The 22,997-nt window shown below is 47.0% G+C and overlaps 1 protein-coding gene across 1 annotated transcript in view; it reads right to left on the bottom strand.

Moving 5' to 3' along the window:
- Nucleotides 1-21,492, bottom strand: part of GTPBP4 (GTP binding protein 4) — a 377,564-nt gene extending 356,072 nt beyond the window's left edge. The window contains exon 1 of the mRNA XM_069648006.1: nucleotides 21,346-21,492. Within this exon, the coding sequence (XP_069504107.1) occupies nucleotides 21,346-21,393 (48 nt within the window). The 5' untranslated portion in view covers nucleotides 21,394-21,492. The remainder of the gene's footprint in view (nucleotides 1-21,345) is intronic.
- Between the last annotated feature and the right edge of the window lie 1,505 nt (nucleotides 21,493-22,997).

Raw genomic sequence — 22,997 nt, 5'->3', positions numbered from 1 at the left:
ATCAGGGACCTCCACCACGACCTCTCCACCCCTGTGAGCTCTGTCAAATCACAGTCATCTTTCCTCCCTTGTCCTTAAGAGGGTACTCATGATCTCCTTCACCTTACTCTGAATGTCTAAGTTTCTCCCCAACAGATTCCTTGGGCCCAAGTACCCACAGGTTGTTCCAACTCTCTGTTTTCCAAGTCATCCACCTTTGATGACACATCAGCTTCTCGGGTTTATAGGTACTGCAATCTCTTGTTGGACCTAATTTTCAGTAGGTCTCCTTGTTATTGGTTGTTTTCCAAACCATCCAACCTATTTTAAAAAAGAAGGTGTCCACTCCACTCAACAGCTCAGCAATCAATGTCTAATGTCTCTCATCAGGGCCTTTATTTCTAGGAGGATGTACAAGGAGTCTTCTTTGGTCGCCAAGTGGTTTCAAACGCTGGTGCTCCTTTCCCCAAGAGCTCAAGGCACTGACTACAGGTGCCATCGGGGCAACCCTTCCGTAAAGCCTGGCTAGCCTGGCTGTCCTGCCTACCCAGTCAGGCCCAATTGCTCCCTCTAGGCTTCAGAGCACCCCAGCTGATCTCACAATCGGGAGCACACTTGTGCGCAGAGTATGTTCCCCCACACTTTAAGCCAGCATCAAGCAATGGAGGACCAGCCACCCCAGAGGTGGACCGCATAGCCCCAAGTCAGCTCAGGCCAAAAGGCAGTCAACCAATTCAGGCCCTAGTCCCACAACAGTGGGAGGCCGAAGCCACTATTCTACTTCATGCCGCCACAGAATCCACTAGTCAGCCCCCCCTCCAATCGCTCCCTCTACGCTACACCAGGCTCAGCGGTTTGTGCCGTGCATGCCTATTTGAATTTAACACATGCTAATGCCCGTGAAATAAATTTGCCTCCAAGTATAGATTTGAAAGCATCATAGATTGTGCTCCATGATATTGCCAGTGTCAAAATAGTCAAGAAAAATCAACGAAGTAATCAATTTCAGAGCAAAAGTTTGCGTCACGAAGTAGCACTTCTTTTAGACGCCATGAGGGTCTAGGAGCATGGGTTAGCTGATGAATTTGCAAATCTGCTGCAACTGTCCAGTGATCTGTTAAACAGCTAACCCACATTTCTACCCCTGAAAGAAAAGCGACCCAGGCAAGGCACATCAGCAGCAGATCTAGATGGGAGTGGCCTCTATGAACTATGGGTGCAACACCCTCCACGTTTCTGCAAGGCTAAATAACCTAACAGTAGTAGCAGTGCAATGGCATACCACGTCTAAAAAAGTAGGTGGGAGAGATTTACCCTCCATAGCGTTAGGCATGACATTGAAGTGACCACCTAGCATGAGGATGCCTTCAGCAAAAAAAAAAAAAGATAACGTGGTGCAAACCTTATTAAAGGAAACCGCTTTGGCCTCGTTTGTGGCATAAATTCAGAATTCAAGTGTTGCCAGGTGACTGCATAAAAGTCCTTCAATTAAAGTACTCGCTTTGTGAACAGTAGATGTCTAGCTATAACAAGCACAACGGCCTATTCCTGGAGGGGCGTGTGAGGAGCAGTTCCTACATTTTTAACTTGTGGGTTTCTTGAATGAAAATAACGACCTCCTGCTAGTCTTCCTAGTCGAGAGAGAATCCTTTTCCTCTTCCTTTCAGAATGTAATCCTTGTACATTTAGGGTGGCGATAGGGATGGAAGGCAATGCATTATTATTGACTAAAGAGGATATGGATAGAGTGATGATTGTACAAGCTGCATCTAGTAAAACTTCACATTGTCATTCATGTGCCCGAGAGTTATAATGATATGAAACTAGATAGGTTACTATTTTATTTGTATTTACTATTTTATCTGTATTTATTGTGTGTCATAGTCAAATTGATTCACACATCTTAAACATATTTAACATACCACACTTCACACACATATAAATGCATCCTCATACAAAACATTACTTAAAATTCATTACAATCATAATTGATATACAACCTTACACAAATAGTACAAATATAATAAAGTCCACCAGAAGACATTAAAATTCACTAAAAAAATAAAAAAAAGTCTGAGCACAACTACATTTATAGTCTAAAATTAGATCCTCTTTAAATACGATTTAAAAAAATCTCATAGCAGCAATGTAAAAAACAGTCTCCAGTTTACAAACCAGCCGATGCCAAAATTGTACCAAAGTTGATTCTTCAAAATCTGTTACGAATCAACCAAACAATTTCATTCGCATTTGTACCAATTCCTTGCATTCTACAAAAAAGTGCTGAAGTAATGCAACTCTCAGCTTGCAGTAGCGACAAAGTCTTTCTTCTTTGGGAATTTTCATTATAGCTCCCGTAACATAATTTGTAGGAAATAGATTCAATTTTAAGCTGAACATAACATTCCTACTGGGGGCGTGGCCAGCAGCCATGTAGAGAAGACGCTCAAATCACAGTCTCCCGCTTGATCCGATCAAAGATTTGCCTGAAGTCGCATGAATTCTACACTGAGGGCCGGCTTCGTGTGTCGGAATGGTGAGAGCACAAGACCATAGAAAAACGGCTGCATAAAATCACCACATGGAGCTTGAAGCGCCCTCTTCACAAAGTTAGCTGAAGAGCGCAAGATGGCAGCCATCACACGTAGGCGAGCGAAGTGAGGCCGTGGGGTTCCCTGCGGGTGGGAAGAAATACAACCACAGGCGCTGCTCTGTCGAACTGCCCCGAAAACAACTTCCCTACCTTTGGGGTACCAGAGGTGAGGACGTTTTGAGACGGTGCTGGGTACTGTGCGTGAGCTACGCTTGATGTGGCTGTAATCACATGCTGGATTTTGGAGAGAGGACGTCCAGAAGTATTGTACAGTCCAAATTGGTCACCACACTAATTAGCTTTGCCTATTAGGTGTTGAACACGCACCACCTATAATTTGAAATTATGGCATGGAATATGAGAGGAGCGAGGGGGGATGTAAGAAGGGACACACAGCTTGTATACTTTGTTTATTTACTCACCCATCAATTAGCTATGGCCATGCTAATCCCTATAGCCATTCCCAACCTGCCGTTCCCTACCAAAAAGTCATCTTTAAGCCTGCTCCATCAAGCAGTAAAATTAAACTGTGTGCTGTAAATAGCCTCACAGAGTCATTACAAAGCAATCTTCTTCAAATGGCTTAATTGAAGATGTAGATATACATGTCTTAAACAAGAGAGCATTCAGCCACTTGATTTATAGCAGAATGTGTATCCTTGCATCTGTTCGTGCACCGAAGTCTGTTAAAAACAAGCATTGGAAAAAACATTGTGTTTGGCTTGTGTGTATGTATTAGATGCACCTGCCAGGCACTGCTATCATATGCCCAGGCACTTGCATCATTTTACAGCTGGTGTCTCCTTATGGCTATGTATTACCATTATGGCAATGCCTGGCAAATGCCTATCCCATGCCTACTGAAACCTAAAACTGTTGGCTTTGTCAAAGCTTTTTTTTTTATGGACTTTGCAATAAAAGTGATTTTCTCAGCAGCATGATGAGGAATGTTACAACTTTTGACAAACTTTGACGGAGGCTGACACCAGCTAGCTACGAGGTTGACTGTTCTTCTAGTACAAGGTAAAGGGACCTGTGAGGGGAGGTATTCCAACATCACATTTTAAGCTGCCACAAATAATAGCAACTGACTTGATAGTGAATTGAAATAATACTCTTGCGTGTTCAGATTATTTTAATGTTTTCTCCCAGAAGCTCACAGTCATTAACTAAAAGAGGGGGGGCGTGGCTTGGCAGCCATGGAATAGGCTGGAACTCCTGCGAGCTCTGTGATCCGACAACTTGATCCGACCAAGAAACGCATATTTTTTTGATCAGTGGCGGCCCAAAAAGGATGTGCAGGCGTGGGAAGGTACAGAGCAGAGCATGAGCAGGTTGACTGCAAAATTACGGCGGAGGAACGACCGCTTTGTCACTTTGTTCTGAGAGGCTGGCCGCGGAGAGGACATCAAAATGACCGCGGACGAGAACAAAGGGTGCACTCCTGAGTCGGAGGAGCTGACTCAGTTCGACGGCAGCAGAGAAAGATCGCTCGGGATACGAAATATTTAACACATTGCCCAGCCCGGGTGGCCGCGGAGAAAGAAAAGCAAAAGGAAAAACGCTGGTGGAGTTCTCTGAACGAAGAGCGGACGTGTGAAGGAACTGGCAGATATCACCGGCCCTTAGACGGTGAGAACCCACCCTTGCTGGGACTGAGGACCACGGGTGAAGGGGTTGATCCAAGACTCATAGGCACAGCGCCATGTCTAACAAACCTCCAAGGCTGAAGAGTAAGCAAACCACATTAGAGGAATACACAAAGACGCCACCAGGCCCGGAGGAAGCCAGGAGCAAAGACAAAGCCCAAGTTGGGAGCAGTGCCACCATGGGCGCGAATCAGGAGGTCCTCGAAGCGATCGCCGATCTGAAGGCGGCTTGGGAGACCAAGCTCGAACTGGTGGTGGCAGAACTAAAAACAGCACTGTAGCTTCAGGTCGGGGCAGTGCAGGAGTTGTGAATCTGCTATGGCAAGACGTAAGGTCTCTGGCGGACCGCACGGAGAACCTTGAGAAGGAGGTGGGCCCTAACACGGCGGACTGTGCTTCCCACCGGTCGGAGCTTCACGCCCTGGTACAACGAGTGGGTAATCTGGAGAGTAGAGCGGAGGAGGCAGAAGGACGGGCCCGGAGGAATAATATCCGTATTGTTGGACTACCAGAAGGGGCGGAAGGCCATAACCCCACGGACTTCGTTGAAACAATGTTGCTACAAGAAATCACTGGGGGAGTGCTATCTCAGGGGTTCGCGGTGGAGAGGGCACACAGGAACCCTAGCGAGGAGATCGCCACCAGGAGGCCCACCTAGGCCGGTGATTGCTAAAATACTTAACTACAGGGATCGAGAAAGGATCCTGGAACATTTCCGGAAAGGTGGGACAATAGAAAGAGGTTCGGCAAGCATAACGGCTTACCCGGATTACACCCTGACGGTGCAGCGGAGCAGAATGAACTTTGGGGCAGTCAAAAGGCGATTGCGAGAAGCGGGTCATAAATACATGCTGCTTTACCCAGCCAAACTGAAGGTTTTTCATAAGCACAGAACCTTTTTTTTGAAACTCCGGAAGAAGCCATGGGATGGCTCGACACGCAGGGATGCCCCCAGGAGTCGGATGTCCGGACAGGAGAAGGAGGTGATGCGGATAAGTAATGAATGAGAGGGGCACCCTGGGGTCTCAGGACTTAAGACTATGGGACTTGAATATAGTCACGCATGATACGTAAATATTGCGATTTAGACTTTAACTAGGGGCCTTGCAGGACCAACCTGTTCATCCCCCATTTAGGTTTAGTTAGGTCGCTGAAAGTGCGGTGACGCCCTGCTGCGGTCTTGCCCGGGATACCAGGGTAGACCCAAACGTGGGGGAGCCCGAGATCCAGGGATGGAGCTGGGCAACAGTTGGGGTTGGGGTAGGGTGGAGAGGAGGGAGGGAGGGAAGGGGTTGTGTGCTGTGGTTTGTTATAGTTGGGGGAAGAGTTATGGGGTAAGCCTACACCTCATGGAAAACGAGATGAACCATGGGAGACCTTAAGATAGTCACTTGGAACGTTAGGGGGCTCAATAGTTATCTAAAGCGGAACAAGGTAGTGATGTATCTACGCAGGCAGAAAGTGGACATAGCCCTGTTACAAGAGACTCATTTAACGAAAGATAAACTGGAAGTGATACGGAAAAAAATGGAGGGGGACAATGGTGGGGGCAACATACTCCGCCTATACAAGAGGGGTGATCACATGGGTAGCCCTGTATGTTCTGTTTCAGTTGCTGAGCTCGCAAGTAGAGGTGGATGGTAGGATGGTGATTATGAGGGGGATGGTGGAAAACAGAGAGATTTGCATTGTGAATACTTATGCTCCGAACCAAGATACAGCTGCGTATTTTAGGACCCTGTATAGTAAACTCAGTGGCAGCGTGGGGGGGGGGCATACTATGGAGGGGAGACTTCAACTGTGTGTTGGACCCCACCGTTGACAGATCAGACACTAAAATAGTTAGACCCACCCCGGCTGCAAAGGCACTACATGCATTATTGGGGGAGTTTGGGCTTGCAGACGCATGGAGGACATGCCATCCGCAGGACAGACACTATTCACATTACGCGGCCCCATAGGGCCTACATACAAGATTGGACTATATATTTGTCACGCAGGAGTTGCTGACCGAAATACCGCAGGCGGAATATAGGGCGAGAGTCCTCTCAAACCACTCGCCATTGTTGCTATCATGGCAATACCGACCACCTAGGGGAAGGATACCCACATGGCGATTGCGCGCAGAAGCTCTTAAAGACAGTGTATTCAGGGAGGATATGCGAGAGGAGATATTAAGTTATTTCGAGATAAATACTGCCAGTGTTAAGACAGCAGGCACACTCTGGGAAGCCTTTAAAGTGGTGGTGAGAGGAATAGCCATAGCCATGTCTAAAGGACTGCAGGATGGGATTCTGACCGAATTACAGGACTCTGAGAAGGAATTGGAGAGGGTATTGGAACAGGGCAGTAACACTAAGGCAAGTATAGAAAAGGCTTTGGGCCTGCAGCAGAAATGTGCAGGATATTGGGATAGATTATGCAATCTTAATTATAAAAAATACATAGGAAGACAACATGCTGGAGGTGAGAAACCAGGAAGACTCCTCGCATGGCTTTACAAAAACAAGACTCCTAGGCCCCCATCAGAACAATGGTGAGAGATAATGGCGATGTAGTGGATACGCAGGAGGGGGGTCAACCAAGAATTTGTGGACTATTATAGACGCTTGTACGGAGACGAGGCGGGAGACAAGGAGGGGGGAATAGAGAATATATTGGAAGACATTGGGCTACCCCAAATTAGTGTAGAGGAGAGAGAGGAGCTAGATGCCCCGATCACTCTAGAAGAGTTAGAGGAAGTGGTGAGGCAGCTGCCCACGTGTAAAACCCCGGGAACTGACAGACTCCCGAGTGAATTTTATAAAGGCATATAAAGCAGAGATTCTCCCCCCACTGCTGGAAATGCTTGACGAAGCATACCAAGTTGGGAGACTGCCGGAATCACTGCGCGAAGCGGTCATTGTGCCACTCGCCAAACCCGACAGGCCTGGTAGCGACTGTAGTTCCTATAGACCCCTATCAATGTTAAACCAAGATAGTAAGATCTTAACAGCGGTGTTAGCAAAAAGATTGAAAAAGGTCATAACCAAATTAATTCACCCTGATCAAACAGGATATGTCCCAAGCAGGAATATTTCGAATAATTTGAGGCGTCTCCACCGAGTGATTGAACATACTGAAGGGAACACAAGCGAAATGGCGATAGTGTCGCTGGATGCGATCAAAGCATTTGATTCGGTCCGGTGGCCCTGGCTGAAGGCGGCCCTAGCTAGCTATGGTATGGGACCAGGATATCTCCACTGGGTAGAACTCCTATATAGCGAGCCATTAGCGAGAGTGAAGACAGGAACTGTGATTTCTGAAAGGTGGCGGCTCGGTAGAGGGACCAGACAGGGATGCCCCTGGTCTCCTATGTTGTACATTGTGGCTTTGGAACCTCTGCCGATTTATCTAAGGCAGCAATATGACGAAATAGGCATTGTAGTTGGGGAAACATCACACTTAATTTCACTATACGCAGAAGATATGTTATTGTATTTGCGCTACCCAGAAAATCTGCAGTATGTATTAGAAGTGGTAGACAGGTTTGCAGAACTCTCAGGTATAGCCGTGAACCCAAGGAAATCCTGTGCGTTTCCGCTGGGCAGATATAGAGGGCTCATGGCGGAGAATTTGCCGGTACTTCAGATACTGTGGGAGACCACACAATTTAGGTTCCTTGGGATAGGTATATATCACACAGCAGAAGACGAACATAGGCATAATACAGTTAGAACGTTTCGGAAACTGGAAAATAGCATGAAGTTCTGGGCGAAACTCCCCCTGGCAATGATGGGAAGAGGGGCGATGCTCAAGATGGTAGCATTGCCCAGACTGTTGCATTGCTTTGTGAACATCCCATACTCCATACCCCGGCAATTCTTTACTAAGCTGGATAGCATATGCAGGGAATTCCTATGGCACGGGATGAGGAACAGGGTAGCCCTATGGAAACTCCAAAACCCGCATGAGAAAGGAGGCATCAAATTACCCAACTGGGAAGTATATTATGTAGCGAGCCAGTTGCAACATGTAGCCAAATGGCTCTCTGCGGAGTCCACTTTAGAACATAAGCTGCTTCAGGAGGATTTCTCCCCATACTTTGAGAGAAATTATATGGTTACCCAAGAAGGAGCTGAGAGGCCGCCCGGGGATGTTGGGTCTTGGGTGGGGGATGTGGCAGAGGGCGTGCCAGTTGATGGACAAGCCGGCCCTGTGCTCGCCGCAAATCCCACTGGTTACAATGATGGGAACAGATGTGCAACTTAGATTAATGATTAGGAAGTATTGGGAACCGGTGGGAATGGCAACATTGGGGGATGTGTGGCAAGAGGGGAAAATATTGGAATTTGAGGAGCTGGTAGAGCAAATGGGGTTGAGCACTGGGCAATATATTACATACCATGGGATGGTGCAACGAATTTAAGATACCTGGTGCGAAGTGGAACTTGCAGAGGAACCGGGAACCACATTAGATGCGATATATGATATAAGGGAGGGGGGCATGAAACGATGATGATGATGACTCAAGTGGGCAAGGAGGCAACGTCCCTTAGACTGGCCTGGGAGGAGGAAGTAGGAGATGTGATGAATGACGGGATGTGGGAAAGGGCTCAGGGGTATCACAAGAAAGTGTAGAGGAATGCTAGGCTGCAACAAATACAGTTGTATATAAATGTACAGAGCATATCTGACGCCACTGAAGGTTGCTAAATTTAAGAATGCTGGGAGCCAGGTGTGCCCCAAATGCAATGAGGAAAGCGCAGGAATGGTGCACATGTTCTGGGCATGTCCGCAGATAGCGGAATATTGGAGAGATATAGCACAGAAAATGGAAGACAAGGGAATCCGCATGAAGGTTGATACGGCATGGGCTTGTTTGTTGGGAGGGTTCCCCAGACCGCAGAAGCTTAAACATGTGAGCAAATTGAAAGATTTGGCATATATATTGGCGAAAAGAAGGATTGCAATGGGATGGAAAGCGTGCCACAAGCCCAAAGTGGAGACATGGTGGAGGGACTTGCAGACGTGGGCGGAGGCAGAAACCGCGGCATGGCAGGAAGCGTGCAAAGGGGACATAGAAGGTGAAGCCGGAGCCCTAGAGGGTTGGAGACAGCTAATAGCAGAGCTATTTGGGCCCACGTATGATGGACCAAGTGATGATGATTCCACAAGCATGGCGGGAGAGGTCTCCCCACCACAAGAGGTGGAGACTAACGATGTGAGAAAGTAGGCTTGGGTGGGGGGGGGGGTGGGACGGGAAATACAGTGGGCGAAAAATAACAATGTATGTGTATTTACAAGCAAGATATGTAACCACTGTAAGTTGAGTTGGGTTTGTTAATCGTTTGAATAAAATCAATAAAACATTTTTTTAAAACAAACTAAAAGAAAAACATGTATATCCCACCTTGTACATTTAATGCACTGATGCCGTTTCACACAAATAAGCACCTGCATATAGATGTACATTTTAAAATAGGTGGTCAGCTGGAAATTAAACAGATTTATTTTAAACTGCTTAAAATATTAGTCATGAATTAGGAGTTGCATATTTCTTGACATAGTTCTGACGTACGGGAATCACATATGATATGATATGATAGGATAAGGCATTTGTAACGCGCCTATACACAAGTGTTTCAAGGCGCGACGAGGCGGGGGGGGGGACAAGGGGAGACAGACAACAATCTTACTAGGCCAGGTGTCATTCAGATCGCGCAAGTGCAAGGGTAGAGGGGAAGGGAAAAGTGCATGGGGGAAAGGGAGAGGGGAAAGTGCAGTTCAGGGTTATTAGCATACAGCATACAGGATAAATAACAAGGGGCAGCTGGTGGCAAGTGCGAGGTAAGTGCAGACAAGTGCTGGGAAGGGGGGCTGTATGGATACAGACACAGTCCCGTAGTGCAGGGGTTGCCGTGGAGGCAGTGCAGGGGAGTGTGGCTGGGCCGAGAACGGTGAATGGCCCAGTTGCAGATTCAGTGCAGTTTCAGTAGTATTAGCAGGGGAGAGGGGGAGAGAAAGCGGAGGCAAAGAGGAAGGTTTTGAGGTGCTTCCGGAACCGGAGGTGGTTCTCCTCAAGTTTCAGGGAGGCAGGAAGGCTGTTCCAGAGGGAGGCCCCTACAGTGGAAAGAGATCTGCCCCCAACTCGTTGTTTGGAGAAGCGGCTGACCCTGAGGGAGTTGGAGGCGGATGAGCGAAGAGCTCGAGAAGGAAGATATTTAGGAAGAGAGGGTTGAAGGTATTTTGGCCCAAGGTTCCAGACGCCGTTGTGGACAATGCAGAGGGTTTTGAACTTGATCCTCGCAGTCACTGGGAGCCAGTGTAGTGATTTCAGTCCTGGAGAGATACGGTCCCTGGGCTTGAGGCCAAGGACAAGTCTTGCAGTCCTGTTCTGTATGAGTTGCAAAGGGCGGAGAGTAGAGGCGGGCAGATTTAGATGGAGGCTGTTACAGTAGTCAAGCTTAGAGAGAACCAGGGCTCTAGAGACAGTGAGCTTCTGGGGGAAGGAGAGGAAAGGAAGGATACCTCTGAGGAGGTGTAGCTGGTAGTGTGACTTCTTAGATACGTCGGATATGTGAGGAGAGAAGGAGAGTGTGGAGTCGAAGATGACTCCAAGGTTTTTTGCCTTGCAGGTAGGAGCAGGAAGAGGGCCCAGAGAGGCCGGCCAGAGAGCAGCAGGGAAGGAGGGAGTGGGAGTGCCGATGAGTAGAATCTCAGTCTTAATGGCATTAAGGCAGAGGTCGTTGGTGGCACACCATTCCTGGATAGCAGAAAGACAGTCAGAGATGAGGGAAGGAGAAGAGGGGGCCGAGGGTAGCCTGAAAATGAGCTGGGTATCATCCGAATAGCACTGAAAGTAGGGGCAGAGAGCGGCGATGTGGTGGGCGAGAAGTGCCAGATACTGGTTGAACAGCCAGGGAGAGAGGTTAGATCCCTGGGGGACACTACAGGTAGAGAAGAAGATGTCAGAAAGGAAAGACCCCAGTTGGACCTGGGAGGGTCGATTTGAGAGGAAAGAGGTCAGCCACGCCAGAGCCTGACCAGTGATACTGAGGTTATCACGGAGACGGTTGAGCAGGATGGTATGGTTGACAGTATCAAAGGCAGAAGAGAGATCAAGCAAAATAAGAACACATGGAATGTTAGAGTCAAGGTTCGAGAGCAGGTCCTCACGGATGTTCAGGAGAGCAGTTTCCGTGCTTCTGGCAGCTCTGAAGCCAGACTGATGGTCATGAAGACTACCAACACATTCAGCTTGGAGATTAAGCTGGGAGATGGCCAGTTTCTCCAGGAGCTTGCCCAGGAAGGGAGTGATAGAGATTGGGCGATAGTTAGCTGGGCAGGAAGGGTCGGAAGAGGGTTTCTTAAGAAGAGGGTGCACAAGGGAGTGCTTGAGAGGGGATGGGAATACTCCAGAGGCGAAGGAGTGATTGCAGAAGTCAGCAAGGGCAGGAGCCAAGGAGTCAATGTGGTCCTTGATAGTTTTGGAGGAACAGGGGTGGACCTGTTTTGACGAGACTTTCATAGATCGGACTTGTCTTGAAACCTCGTCAGCAGAAAAAAGGGGAAAGGAAGAGGAGAGAGGAGGGGTGGCTGCAGAAGAGCCAGAGGAAGGCCAGGGAATAGAGGGGGGGAGGTTATAGGAGGAGAGTGAGGACAGGATGTCCTGAGTTTTTGAAATGAAGTGAGAGGCCAGTGTCGTTCAGAGGGGACAGGAGAGGTAGAGACTGCAGCAGGGTTGGCCAGCTCCTTGCAGATTTCTATATAACTGCTTAAGGGCATCTATTGCTGCGGAGGGTCCAATGACGTTAAGGGGTGAGGAGTTGGTGACTGCTCTGCATATTGTGGTAGAAATAAAGTACTCAGCAATTGTACTTTATTTCTACCACAATATGTACATTGCAGTTTTAAACTGAAAGATGAAGATTCACAGCGTTGCCTTTTACTCAATGTATATTGGAATCCAGTGGCGGTTTCCACCAAAAGAGTTTATTGAAGCAGTAATCACTGTAATTGACAAAGGAGTTTCCACTTTTAATCCTCACTTTATTATCATGGGGGGCGATTTCAACTGCCCCTGTATTGACACAGGTCTGGCCATCCCGCAATCAAAAAGTGAACGGAGAGCATCAGAACTGATGGATAAATGGACGTGGCTAGCCAGCCATGTGAGAGGCTGGAAGACCTGGTGTAGTGATACACAAAATTGCAAATTTGCCAATCAGGGCTTTAGATGACAGCATTAGCCGCTGAAAGCCAATAGTTTATTCAAAGTATGTGCCAAAAATGCTGACAGTAGTCTGTTGTAGCACTTCCATTACGCAGTAGTGAGCTACAAGGAATATGCAGGCCTAGTAGGGGTGGTAGGTCACATTATGCATTGTAGATAGACAGGCAGGGCGAAGGCCCCAGCTCCGTAGCTAATAGGCATTATTGGAGTGTTTGGAACATTATGGCACCTATATAGCGCTTAGATAGCCAGTCTTAAGCGCTATGAACACTAAGCTATGAGTGCATGCCTTTTAGAGCTTGCTCACATAGGCTTAATTCATCTCGACTTTCTAACTGTAGCCATGCATGGTTTCGTAAACTAATCTTCTTTTCTCTGGGAAGGCACTGATAAGACATTCCTGAGCTTTCGCGCAGATGGGCTCCAAGTAGGGAGGGGCACAGGAAAGGAGCACAGTGGAAATTCACAGAGTTGGGTTTTCCCATGAGCAAGCCTATATTTTGCACAGGGAAGGTTCTAGAACTGTGCGTCATGGACTGACAGCACGAGATTATAAAAATGCATGCCCACATGACTCAGGTGGGAGATCGATCTGTGGACTTGGTTCGAGCAAAATCGAGTGTCCGGAACCTGTTGCTCTGTCGGCACCCTGCAGCGCTGTCCTCTGAGCGGGGCTTGTTACAGCTAGCTTATGAGGGCCAGGGTTTCCCAGTGCTGATTGAAGGGGCGTAAGACTGTGTTTCTCTAAGTTCTATGTTTCTCTATATTTTGCATTTCTCTAAGTTTTGTGTTTTGTAATCTTCTCTAACTTGAATCCCAAAATGTTGCTGAAATTCACTGTTTAGAATAAATGCCAAAACTGATTGAAGGGGTTATTTGTCACTAGCATGAGTTCACTGCTCGGCACAATAGAACCTGTATTTTGGGCTGAATTGGGTAATTTTTGCTCTCAAGGGCTGGTCCCGAGGAAGATTTTCCCAATATCAAGACACCTGGGAGCTCCCGGGGATCCGTTTGCATATTGAAAATGCCCGCTGGCAATACACACGAAAATGCCATCTAAATGAGGGTCCAGCTACAGGAAGACAAGCGGCACATAATGTGCCACGCCGCACTGAGAATCGAGCTCCAGATATGAAGAAAATTGCGAGCCTGAAGATACGAGACCCGGAGGCAGGCCACCCAAAATGGCCGCTCCAATGCACAAAGGAGGCAGAAGAAACAAAACTGACGAGCAGCGGTTAAGAAGGAAAACGGGAAGAACTCCCCTGCCGCGGAGAAGGACATCAGTGCATGCCTGCGCATGAAAACTTGCTACACAGACGTGATCCACGCTGCCGGACGAAAGGAGTAACACAGACCTATGTGCTGACAGCTCGGGCTGTGGAAGGAAGGAAGGTCCAGGAGACCGCCGCTTGACTTGCCCATTTGCTGCTGGTAAGGATGCGGTGGAAATGAGAAATGCTGCCAGCCGATGCCCACTGCCACTACGCAGCAGAACACATGCTACCCCACACGGAGACGCGATCCGGGCCACCGGAAGACTAATGTGGCATGGACCAGTGTGCTTACAGTTAGCGCTGCGGCATGAAAGAGGTCCGCTAGACCGCCACCTGATCCACCCTCCAGGTAATAAGGACGTGGTGGGGAACGAGAAAAGCAGCCAGCCCCGAGCCACTGCTGATGAGCAGCAGGATACAAACATCCCATAAGGAGACTGGTAACAAGCAATCGTGTGGGCAGGGGACGGCAGTGTCAACAGTAAGAAGCCCTGAGCAACACAGAGAGACAGAGTGGCGGGCGCGGACCGAATTTTGCCTCAAGCAACATACATCCGGCACAGGACGTAGCGTGGAGAGGATCCGACGGATCAGTCCAGAAAGACCAGGAGCGGTGAAACCAAACCAAGGGACCCAGCAAACAATAGAAACTGCACCAAGCCACTAAACGGTGCAACTAACAGCCAACGTGAGCCCAGGAAGGGCTGGCTAACAGATCAGACATAGGGAAGTGCTATGCAGACAAACAAAGAAGGGTTGCCCCAAGGACAACACCACGTACGGCCTGAAGCGAAAAAGAACATGAACAGCAAAACGGAGAGGCCCTAAAAAGGAAGGAGCAGATAATAAGTGCCATACCCCCCAGGAGGGGAAACAGGCCAGGTGCCAAAATCCAGACTTGACACACCAATATAGTGCATCCAGAAAATACATCACAGCTCAGCCCACGTAGCAGCACTGCAATCAACAAAGGGCTGTCAAGCTGTCGCAAGGCATCGCAAAAGAAGAGCGGCCCCGTTTTCAGGGACAGGCATTCAAGACAACACAAAGAGGTTATTCAGAATCCCCAAACAAAGAGGAAACAGCTCACTACAGGTCAGGTGTCATTAAGAGGACCTGCCAGAGGAGGAAACGGCACTCCGCCCCCAACTTCAGAAGTAAGACCAAGAGACAAAACACCCCCCTTGGCACCACGCTGCCCACATTGGCGAGCCGCAAGATTGCAGGCAAGTGAAGGACCCGCTGTTCAACTGGGAGGGGGACAATAAGAATAACATAACAAATAAGGAGGCAGCCAAGAATAGACGTTACCCCACTCCGAGGGCGTGGGCAGAAGCAGACGGGAGACCAACACAAGGCCCCGCAGTGCGAGTGCTGATGTAGCGAGACGACAACATCAGTTAGTTAAGCATTGGAGCCCGACCAAACGAAACAACATAGCAGATAATCCTAGGCCAAGCACAACAAACAACGGCAGATATACCCAAGATACTGGGCGAAAAGCCCAGAAGCCAATGCGAAATCAAACCTGCAAAGCTAGCCCTGCGTAGCCTAGGGCTCTTGGCGCCTGAGACACACACCCTAACGAACACAGAGATGGCGTCAAAGGTCCCCAAATCGAAAGGGAAACAGCCCACCACAGAGGAATATACCAGAACGCCACAACCAACAGAAGGCGCAAGAATGAAAGAGAAAAACCCACAGAAGCAGCAAGCAGAGAAAGACACATCCTAGAAGCGATAGCAGACTTAAAGGTCACGTGGGAGACCAAACTGGAAACAGCCATGGCGAACCTCAAAACGTCACTTGAATTTGAAATTGACGCAGTGCAAGTAGATGTCACCCTCCTACAGCAAGACATTAAGAGCGATTGCAGAACGCAAGAGAGAGTTGAAGAAAGAGGTCCAATAAAATACCACCACCTGCAAAGCCAACGCCGGAGATCCACACACTGCGCCAGCAAGTAAATAACTTGGAAAATAGAGCAGAAGAGGCCAAAGGACGGGCCCGAAGAAATAATGTACGCATTGTAGGTCTTCCGGAAGGCGAAGAAGGCACAAACCCTACTAAATACATTGAAACTATTTTGCTGCAAGAAATCGAGGGTGGGGCGCTCACCCAAGGATTCGCGGTGGAAAGAGCCCACCGAGCCTGACACACAGACCAGCACCAGGCGCCCCTCCAAGGGCCATCATCGCCAAAATACTAAACTACCGGGACAGGGAGAGAATCCTAGAATATTTTCGCAAAGGGGGCACGATAAAAAGAGCAACTGCAACAATAACCGCATATACAGATTACACGCTTCAGGTACAAAGAGGCTGACTAAACTTTGGAACAGTAAAGAGGAGACTACAAGAGGCGAACTACAAATACATGCTTATGTACCCAGCGAAGCTGAAAGTCTTTCACAAAAATAAGGCACTGTTCTTTGAAACCCCGGAAGAAGCAATGGACTGGCTGGACACCCAGAATGGCCCACAAGAAACAGGAGGTAGTGGAGGGGGCAGAGACGAAAGATGAAGCATTGGGACTTGAATATAGTGTTGTAATGCAGGGCTAATAGTAAGACAAACAAGAGGCAGGCAAATAAAATGATTGATGCGGGGGTGGGGGGCACAGAGACCCCAACTCGCACCCTATTAGGTAGACAATTAGGTTGCCAGTAGTGAGGCAACCACATGTAGGGTTTTAGCATGTAAATCGGGGCAGGACTAGATGCGGGAAGTCCTAACATCCAGGGATGGAGCTTGTTTGTTTGTTTGTTTAGTTAGTATAGCGCAAACCAAAACCCTCAGGTAGCTGGGCGCAAGCAATACAGGTACACTTAGGAAGCTTAGTTACAGAGCATACAAATACATAGGATACTTAGTTACATAGGTAGGTACATACAGTGTGTCTTAAGCAGTTATAAACCGTGATAGCTTGAGTGCAACCATCAATTAGCAATGACCAAATGGTCCCAATGAGAAACCAAAGTATAGGCAGGCGGGTGCCAAAGGTATACAGTTAGCAGTGATTAGCGTAGCAGTTCTTGGAAGTCATTCAAGAGTGGGTAGGACAAGAGGTCGGAAAGGGTCAGCAGGTTTTGATAGTCGGATCGTGTTAGGAGTCATTTGTTCGTAGCCGGGTGAGGAGTTTCCGTCTAAATGCAGAGTAAGGTTGGTCTATTCTAAGATCTAGTGGGAGTGCATTCCATGAATGAGCGGCCAAAACCGGAAAGCTAGAACCGCCGGCTGTGATCAGTTTGTATCTAGGAACCTCTAGAGTGTAGGCATTAGATGTCCTTGTTGGTCGGTCAGAGGTTCTTTTATTAAACTCTTTCTACAAATAGGGTGGCGCTATATTATTAAGACAGTTGGATGTGAGAGAGGGTTTTGAGGGCGATTCTATCCTTAATTTTAAGCCAGTGGGCATTTCTTCTGAATGCAGAGATATGCTCTCTGTTCGGGATGTTTAAGGCTGCTCTAAGTACATTGTTTTGGAGTCTTCGCAGTTTATCAATGATGTACTTATTGGATCCAGCATATAAAGCATTGCAATAATCCAGTCTGGAAAGAATAAGTGCATTGGCTAATGTGATGCAGCTGGTTTCAGAAAGGAATGGTCTGCAGGCTCGGATCAATTTGCACCTATAAACTGTAGAAGAAGCTAGGGAGTTAGTTTGCTTCTTGAAGATAAGTGCCGAGTCGAGATAAAAAAAAGGGTTTTAATGGCTGGCATCACTTTGATGACATTGTTGTCAATGTTGAATGAGGCGTAGCTGGGGTTACGTTTTTTTATGACCATCTCTGAGCCTAAGAGCACCAGCTCTGTTTTATCGTCATTCAGGCAAAGGCCATGGGATTGCCACCCATGCCTGAATGAGGAGATATATCTTGTTTACTAAGGCCGAGTCCTCCAAGAAGTTACCCGAAAGGGGATAAGGATTTGAGTGTCATCAGCATAGTTAGTGTGACACCCAATCTGTCCAACTTGTCGAACAAGGGCTTAGTAAAGATATTGTACATGGTAGGCGATACACATGATCCTTGAGGAACGCTGCAAGAGACTTGTAGGGGGTCAGAAGCTGCTAGGCTGGAGAAGACTCATTGTGCAGTTTGCAAGGAAGGATTGCACCCAAGTTATGGCATCACTTGAGAAATGGGCGGCTGACCTGAGATGGTTGCATAATACTGCATGATCCACTAGGTCAAAGGCTGCCGATACGTCAAGGAGAAGTAGCATAGCTGGTTTACCATTGTCCTTCAGCTCGTCAATTTGAGTGTTGAGGTCAATCCAAGGCTGTTTCTGTGCCATGGAGGGGTCGGAAGCCAGACTGGCGTGAGCCTAGTAGGTTATTAGTTTCTATGTAGTCCTGAATTTGTAGGTAGGCTACTCTGTCAGTGATTTTAAGAAGAGGACTGTGGTGATGGGCCTGTAATTAGTTGGTATAGATGGGTCTAAGGTTTGTTTTTTGAGCAATGGTAGCACCCAAGATTGTTTGAGGTTGTTAGGCACAAGATTTGTCTTAAAGGATGCGTTAATAAGCTTTGAGATGAAGGTGGCTAGGTCTCTAGCTGCATCCTTTATAATTTGGGCTGGGCAGTTGTCTCCTTTGCAGTTGGAGGGTTTGAGTGAAAGTATAATTTTTTTCTGTCTTGGGAGAAGTCCTGCCCTGCTCCGGACGAACCGATATCCGCCCGGGGAACAGAGGGAAGACAGACAAGGATCCTACTAGGCCAGGTGTCATTCAGATTGCGCAAGTGCATGGAAGGGGCAATGGGGAGGGGAAGGTGCAGTACATGGGATAATAGAATAAATAACAGTAAGTAAGAGTACGGCCAGCAGGTGGCAAGTGCAAGGGAAAGTGCAGGCATCAGGTGTCGAGTGCTGGTAGTGGGACTGTAGGGATACAGAAAACAGTACCCAAGTGCGGGGGTTGCCAGAAGGCAGTGGAGGTGTGCTACTGGCAGGGGAGGGGACCTGGGCCCAAGATCAGAGGGTGGCCAGGTAACCAGTGCAGTATCATAAATACCAATGAATACAATTCATTTGGCAATATTGTCCAAACTAGCAATATGCTTTTATTTCAGAAGCTACCGACATGGAATACTTTGACTGTTAAAAAAAATGAACTCCAAGCATTTTCCAAGGATGTCTTGTCAGAGCAGAGTTGGGCCTGGAGCAAACATGGCAGGTTTCATTTACTGCAGGATGGCCTTTCAGTGCGATAGAGCCCATTTACCTGGGAGGTCTAGCGGCAGTGAGAGTAAGCAATTTTGCAGGTATTCAAACAAAATTAACAAGGGTGAAGTCATAAAGGCAGGAGGCTCAAAAATATGCCCGTTCTCCTTAAACAACATGGGCAGGAGTGTAATTTAGCCCATGTGGAGATTCTGCCATTTGCATGGGGCGACGAAAAAAAAAAAATCCAGATGCAGTGCCATGCTCCTCGAAAACTCTGTGTGGGGCAGGATTTCGGTCTCCTCTCCTCCTGAGTCTAGGTTTGGTGACATCTTACCATGCATTTTGCAAAATAATCAAGTGCTAATCACTTCAAAATGAGAAGGAGGCCTCATCAATGCTGCTTGATTGGAGGGGGAGAGCAGACCAAAGCTGCGCAGGTGTAGGAGTAACAACAGGAAGCAGGGGATCCTACAGCAGAATATAGCAATTGCAACTCAGCAGGTTTCGTGACTGCTGCTGAGATTTAGTTTACACCTTCGGGTAGATCATATGGCTTTTTTCCTATTCCTCCTGCAAAATGTGCTTTAAAAAGTGGCATTTGGACCAAGGGATGGGTAGGGGTGCCTTGCTTCACTCGGTGTGGGACCTTCTGCCAGCATAGCGAAAAAGCAAAAGCTGGCACCCATGAATATATATGCACAGTAAATGAACATATTTTAAAGTGAGATAAACAAATTCAGTTCAATTGACCCTTCCCATTAGACGAACAAGTGCAAGGCAAAAAGAGCATTGGCATTTCAACTTTTTTTTTATCAACAAAGGAAAAATAACCTGAAAGAGAAGATTTCCAATAACTAAGCTGGCAAATTATAAAAAAAAAGATGCCCACCTTTCGAACATAACAAGCTATGGTGAAATATTCCCTGGAAAACAAAATCACAATTAGAGACTTTGACGGCACTTTATATTATATTGTGGATAAGAATCTGCACTGGGAATATCACACACTGGGTATCAGCCATTTGAGCAAGCCTGCCAGCTTAAAAAAAAAAACACAGCAGGGTTGTTGTCCGCCCTCTGAAAAATGTGAGTGGATGCTGTTCAGCCACATGCATCCTCTACTTTTGCCCTGAAAAGCAGAAAATCTCCACGATTGCAATCTATATTGCCACATCCTGGGTAAATATTCATGACACATGTCCCATCCTCACTCCCATGTTAGGCGTTCAATAATGCTCCGTTTTATAAAGAGGACTTTACAAATACACAAGCCATAGTAAGGTACTCACACAGATATATAAATCCTTAGCGAAGCATGTAAGGCAAAAAGTGTACAATTGTGGCATTACGGCACCGGCCCCCACCTTGAATGGGAGAATATAAAAACCAGAATGCAATTCAGCAGAAGTCAATGGCCTTTGGGTTTTGAAAATGTGCTTTCAGGGCTTTAAGACTCCAACAAAAGGCAATGGGTGAAAGGGCATTTGCGTTACATAGTTTGAAAAGGTTTCACATATGATGAAAATAATACATGCGAAAAATAAACGCTTTTGATGTGTTAAATATGAACACCTGTGAATAACGAAGTTTTAAACAGGTCGTTTGTGATATATTTGAAATGGCCTTGAGGATATAGATTTAGACAACTAAATGGTGTTGTGTGTGTGCTTTCAGACTAACAATACCACTCTGCATTGAAACGATAAGAAGGCTATGTCCATAACCATGATGACTTCTATATACATACACATCACTGCTACTTTAAATTGTCTTCTATAAGAAAGAAAGTGATGACCAGTAATCATATTGCCTACAGTGTTTTAATAGGCCTCTGGGCGTGGATATTTCGTCACAGGGGGTTGAGGAGGTTAGCGAGCCTCGAACATTGGTGCTGCCCGGACCCTTCAGCCCCTATGCATGGGTACAAAGTGCCCATGCCTCGACCGGACCTGCTTATCAGCGTCACTTAATTTGCTAAATAATTTATGTCAGGGTGTACGTGACAATTTTCTACGTTCGGCTGTGTTTGACATGACCCTACCCATTTATATCATGGGTCCCACGGTTCTAGAGTGTATGGTTGTACATCACGAAAATATGCCAACGTCCGAAAGACAACATGAATAATAACGTTATGAAAAATAAGCAACGTCAAATAAATAACTAAGCTCGGACCCTCAAACTGCGGTGAAGAGTGAGAACATGGGCGGATAAATACAAAAGAAACGAAATATGCTGCGATGCGTTATGTATTTGAAGTACAAAGTACACTTCCCACTACGTCACAATAACAAGAAGTTCAATGCGACGAAGAATATAATGGCAACACGTAGCATGTAGTGCCTGCATGAGCAGTATCACAAACACGTGTCTTACAAAAAAGCTCTGTAGGCAAGCCAAGCAAACGCCAGCTCACGGGACAGAACGTACATAATCAAACATTACGGTGTTGCTATTTACCTTAGAGGACGGGACCACCATAATTTTCTTAAAGTTGTAAAGCGCCATGATTGTAAAAAAAAGTCAGCAGCACAGCACCCTTGCCAAATCCGAGTGTCGCGGAAGAAGAGCATGTAACTCGAGGTGCAGGCAGGCATGAAAAGAAAAGAAGGACAACTTTACTCGCTCTGCCTGGACGTGGTGGTTCGTCTTTACAAACCAAACGAGCGGCCATTTCGGAAGGTTGTAAAATATCACAATAAAGTGTACAGACTTTTAAAACACCCTACAAAAACGTTATTTTAGACTCTGAAATGCTTACATTGTGCGCATCAACATAATTTATGGGAACATTTTTATAGTATTAATTCTCAAAAACAAGTACTCGGTAATACAAGTAACATTTATTTAAAACAAATGTCTGTTGAAAAACAAAAAAGGTCAATGTCTTTTGAAGTTGGCATTCATGTTATTGTACTGATGCTTAGATTACTTACGGTAACCTCATTACTCGTAGCTGTGATAGTGTACCAGCCATCATGGATTCACGGCCGGAGCGCGGCTCACGTGACGTGCACATGCACAGACGAGTCCACGAACATGGTGACGGCGATAAGCATAGAAAAGATCTGTAAAGCAAGTTATCCATAGTTCATCACAGTCAATCTGTGTTGGGTTTGCTTTGAGTTGTTAAGAATTTGGTGGTGTTTTAGTGTGTGAGTATGCAATGATGCCTGTGGTTTAGTTTTATGTAGTGGGTTGGGTTGAGTTGTGTGTTGCAGAGTGTGTGCCATTTGTGGTGGTTTCAAGTTCTTGCTGTAGTGGTGTGTCACGCCAACCCTCCCAATTTAGGCGGGGGATTCCCGACTTTTCAGTGAAAAATATAGCAATTTTTCACTACCACCTATAATCATTCTAGCCCCAATGTATTCCTATGGGGAAATGTACATCTCCCGATTTCCCTGATGAAATCTCCCTCCCAGGTGCGTTGGAATGTTGACATGTATGGTATGTGTTTGTGTTTTGTTTGGTGGTTGAGGGTGAGCATGTAGGATACTGTTAAAATGTCCTGTAGGCATACATGCCAACTCTCCTAATTTCATTAAAAACAGCAATTTTTACTGTCTCCTCTGTAAAATAACTATATTCCCAATGCAAACCTATTGTTGTAGGGCTCTGTGTGGCATAAAGGCGAGGCACAACAGGATGCGCAATGAGGCACAGACACGTGGTGGTTCACCGGCCCCGTTCCGAACTGCTGTGTTGGTCACGAAACAGTCCCCTTTATTATCGCTTCTGTGCCATGATGCCAATCACATAACACCACACGCCTCCAATTTTTTATAACAACAAGCCTCTGGCCTTCAGTACAAGTTATAACTAATAAACAGGCATAGTGTGAATTTCAAACAAACATTTCAAGTACAAAACACCTGTGCACTGAGTGACTCACAATCTCCTCCGAGGTAAGTGGTCAGGTCTTAGCTTTGACCCGCACCAGGGGTCCTCTCAAGTCTCTGGCGGGGTATCGCCGTTCTACCCCGCTGGTATGGGCCGGTCCTTGGAAATGCTCGGGCTCCTTGGGTGCTGGCTCGGCAGATATGTCTGGGTAGGGCTGTCCTGCGTCATCCTCTCCATCGTCCGATTCGGGTCAGCGGACTGCAGAGTCCCTG

Source organism: Ambystoma mexicanum, chromosome 2q (genome assembly GCF_040938575.1).
Source record: "Ambystoma mexicanum isolate Mex_15411 chromosome 2q, UKY_AmexF1_1, whole genome shotgun sequence".
NCBI lineage: Eukaryota > Metazoa > Chordata > Amphibia > Caudata > Ambystomatidae > Ambystoma > Ambystoma mexicanum.
Note: the sequence above shows the minus strand (reverse complement) of the source record. Positions and strands in the feature narration are given on the sequence as shown.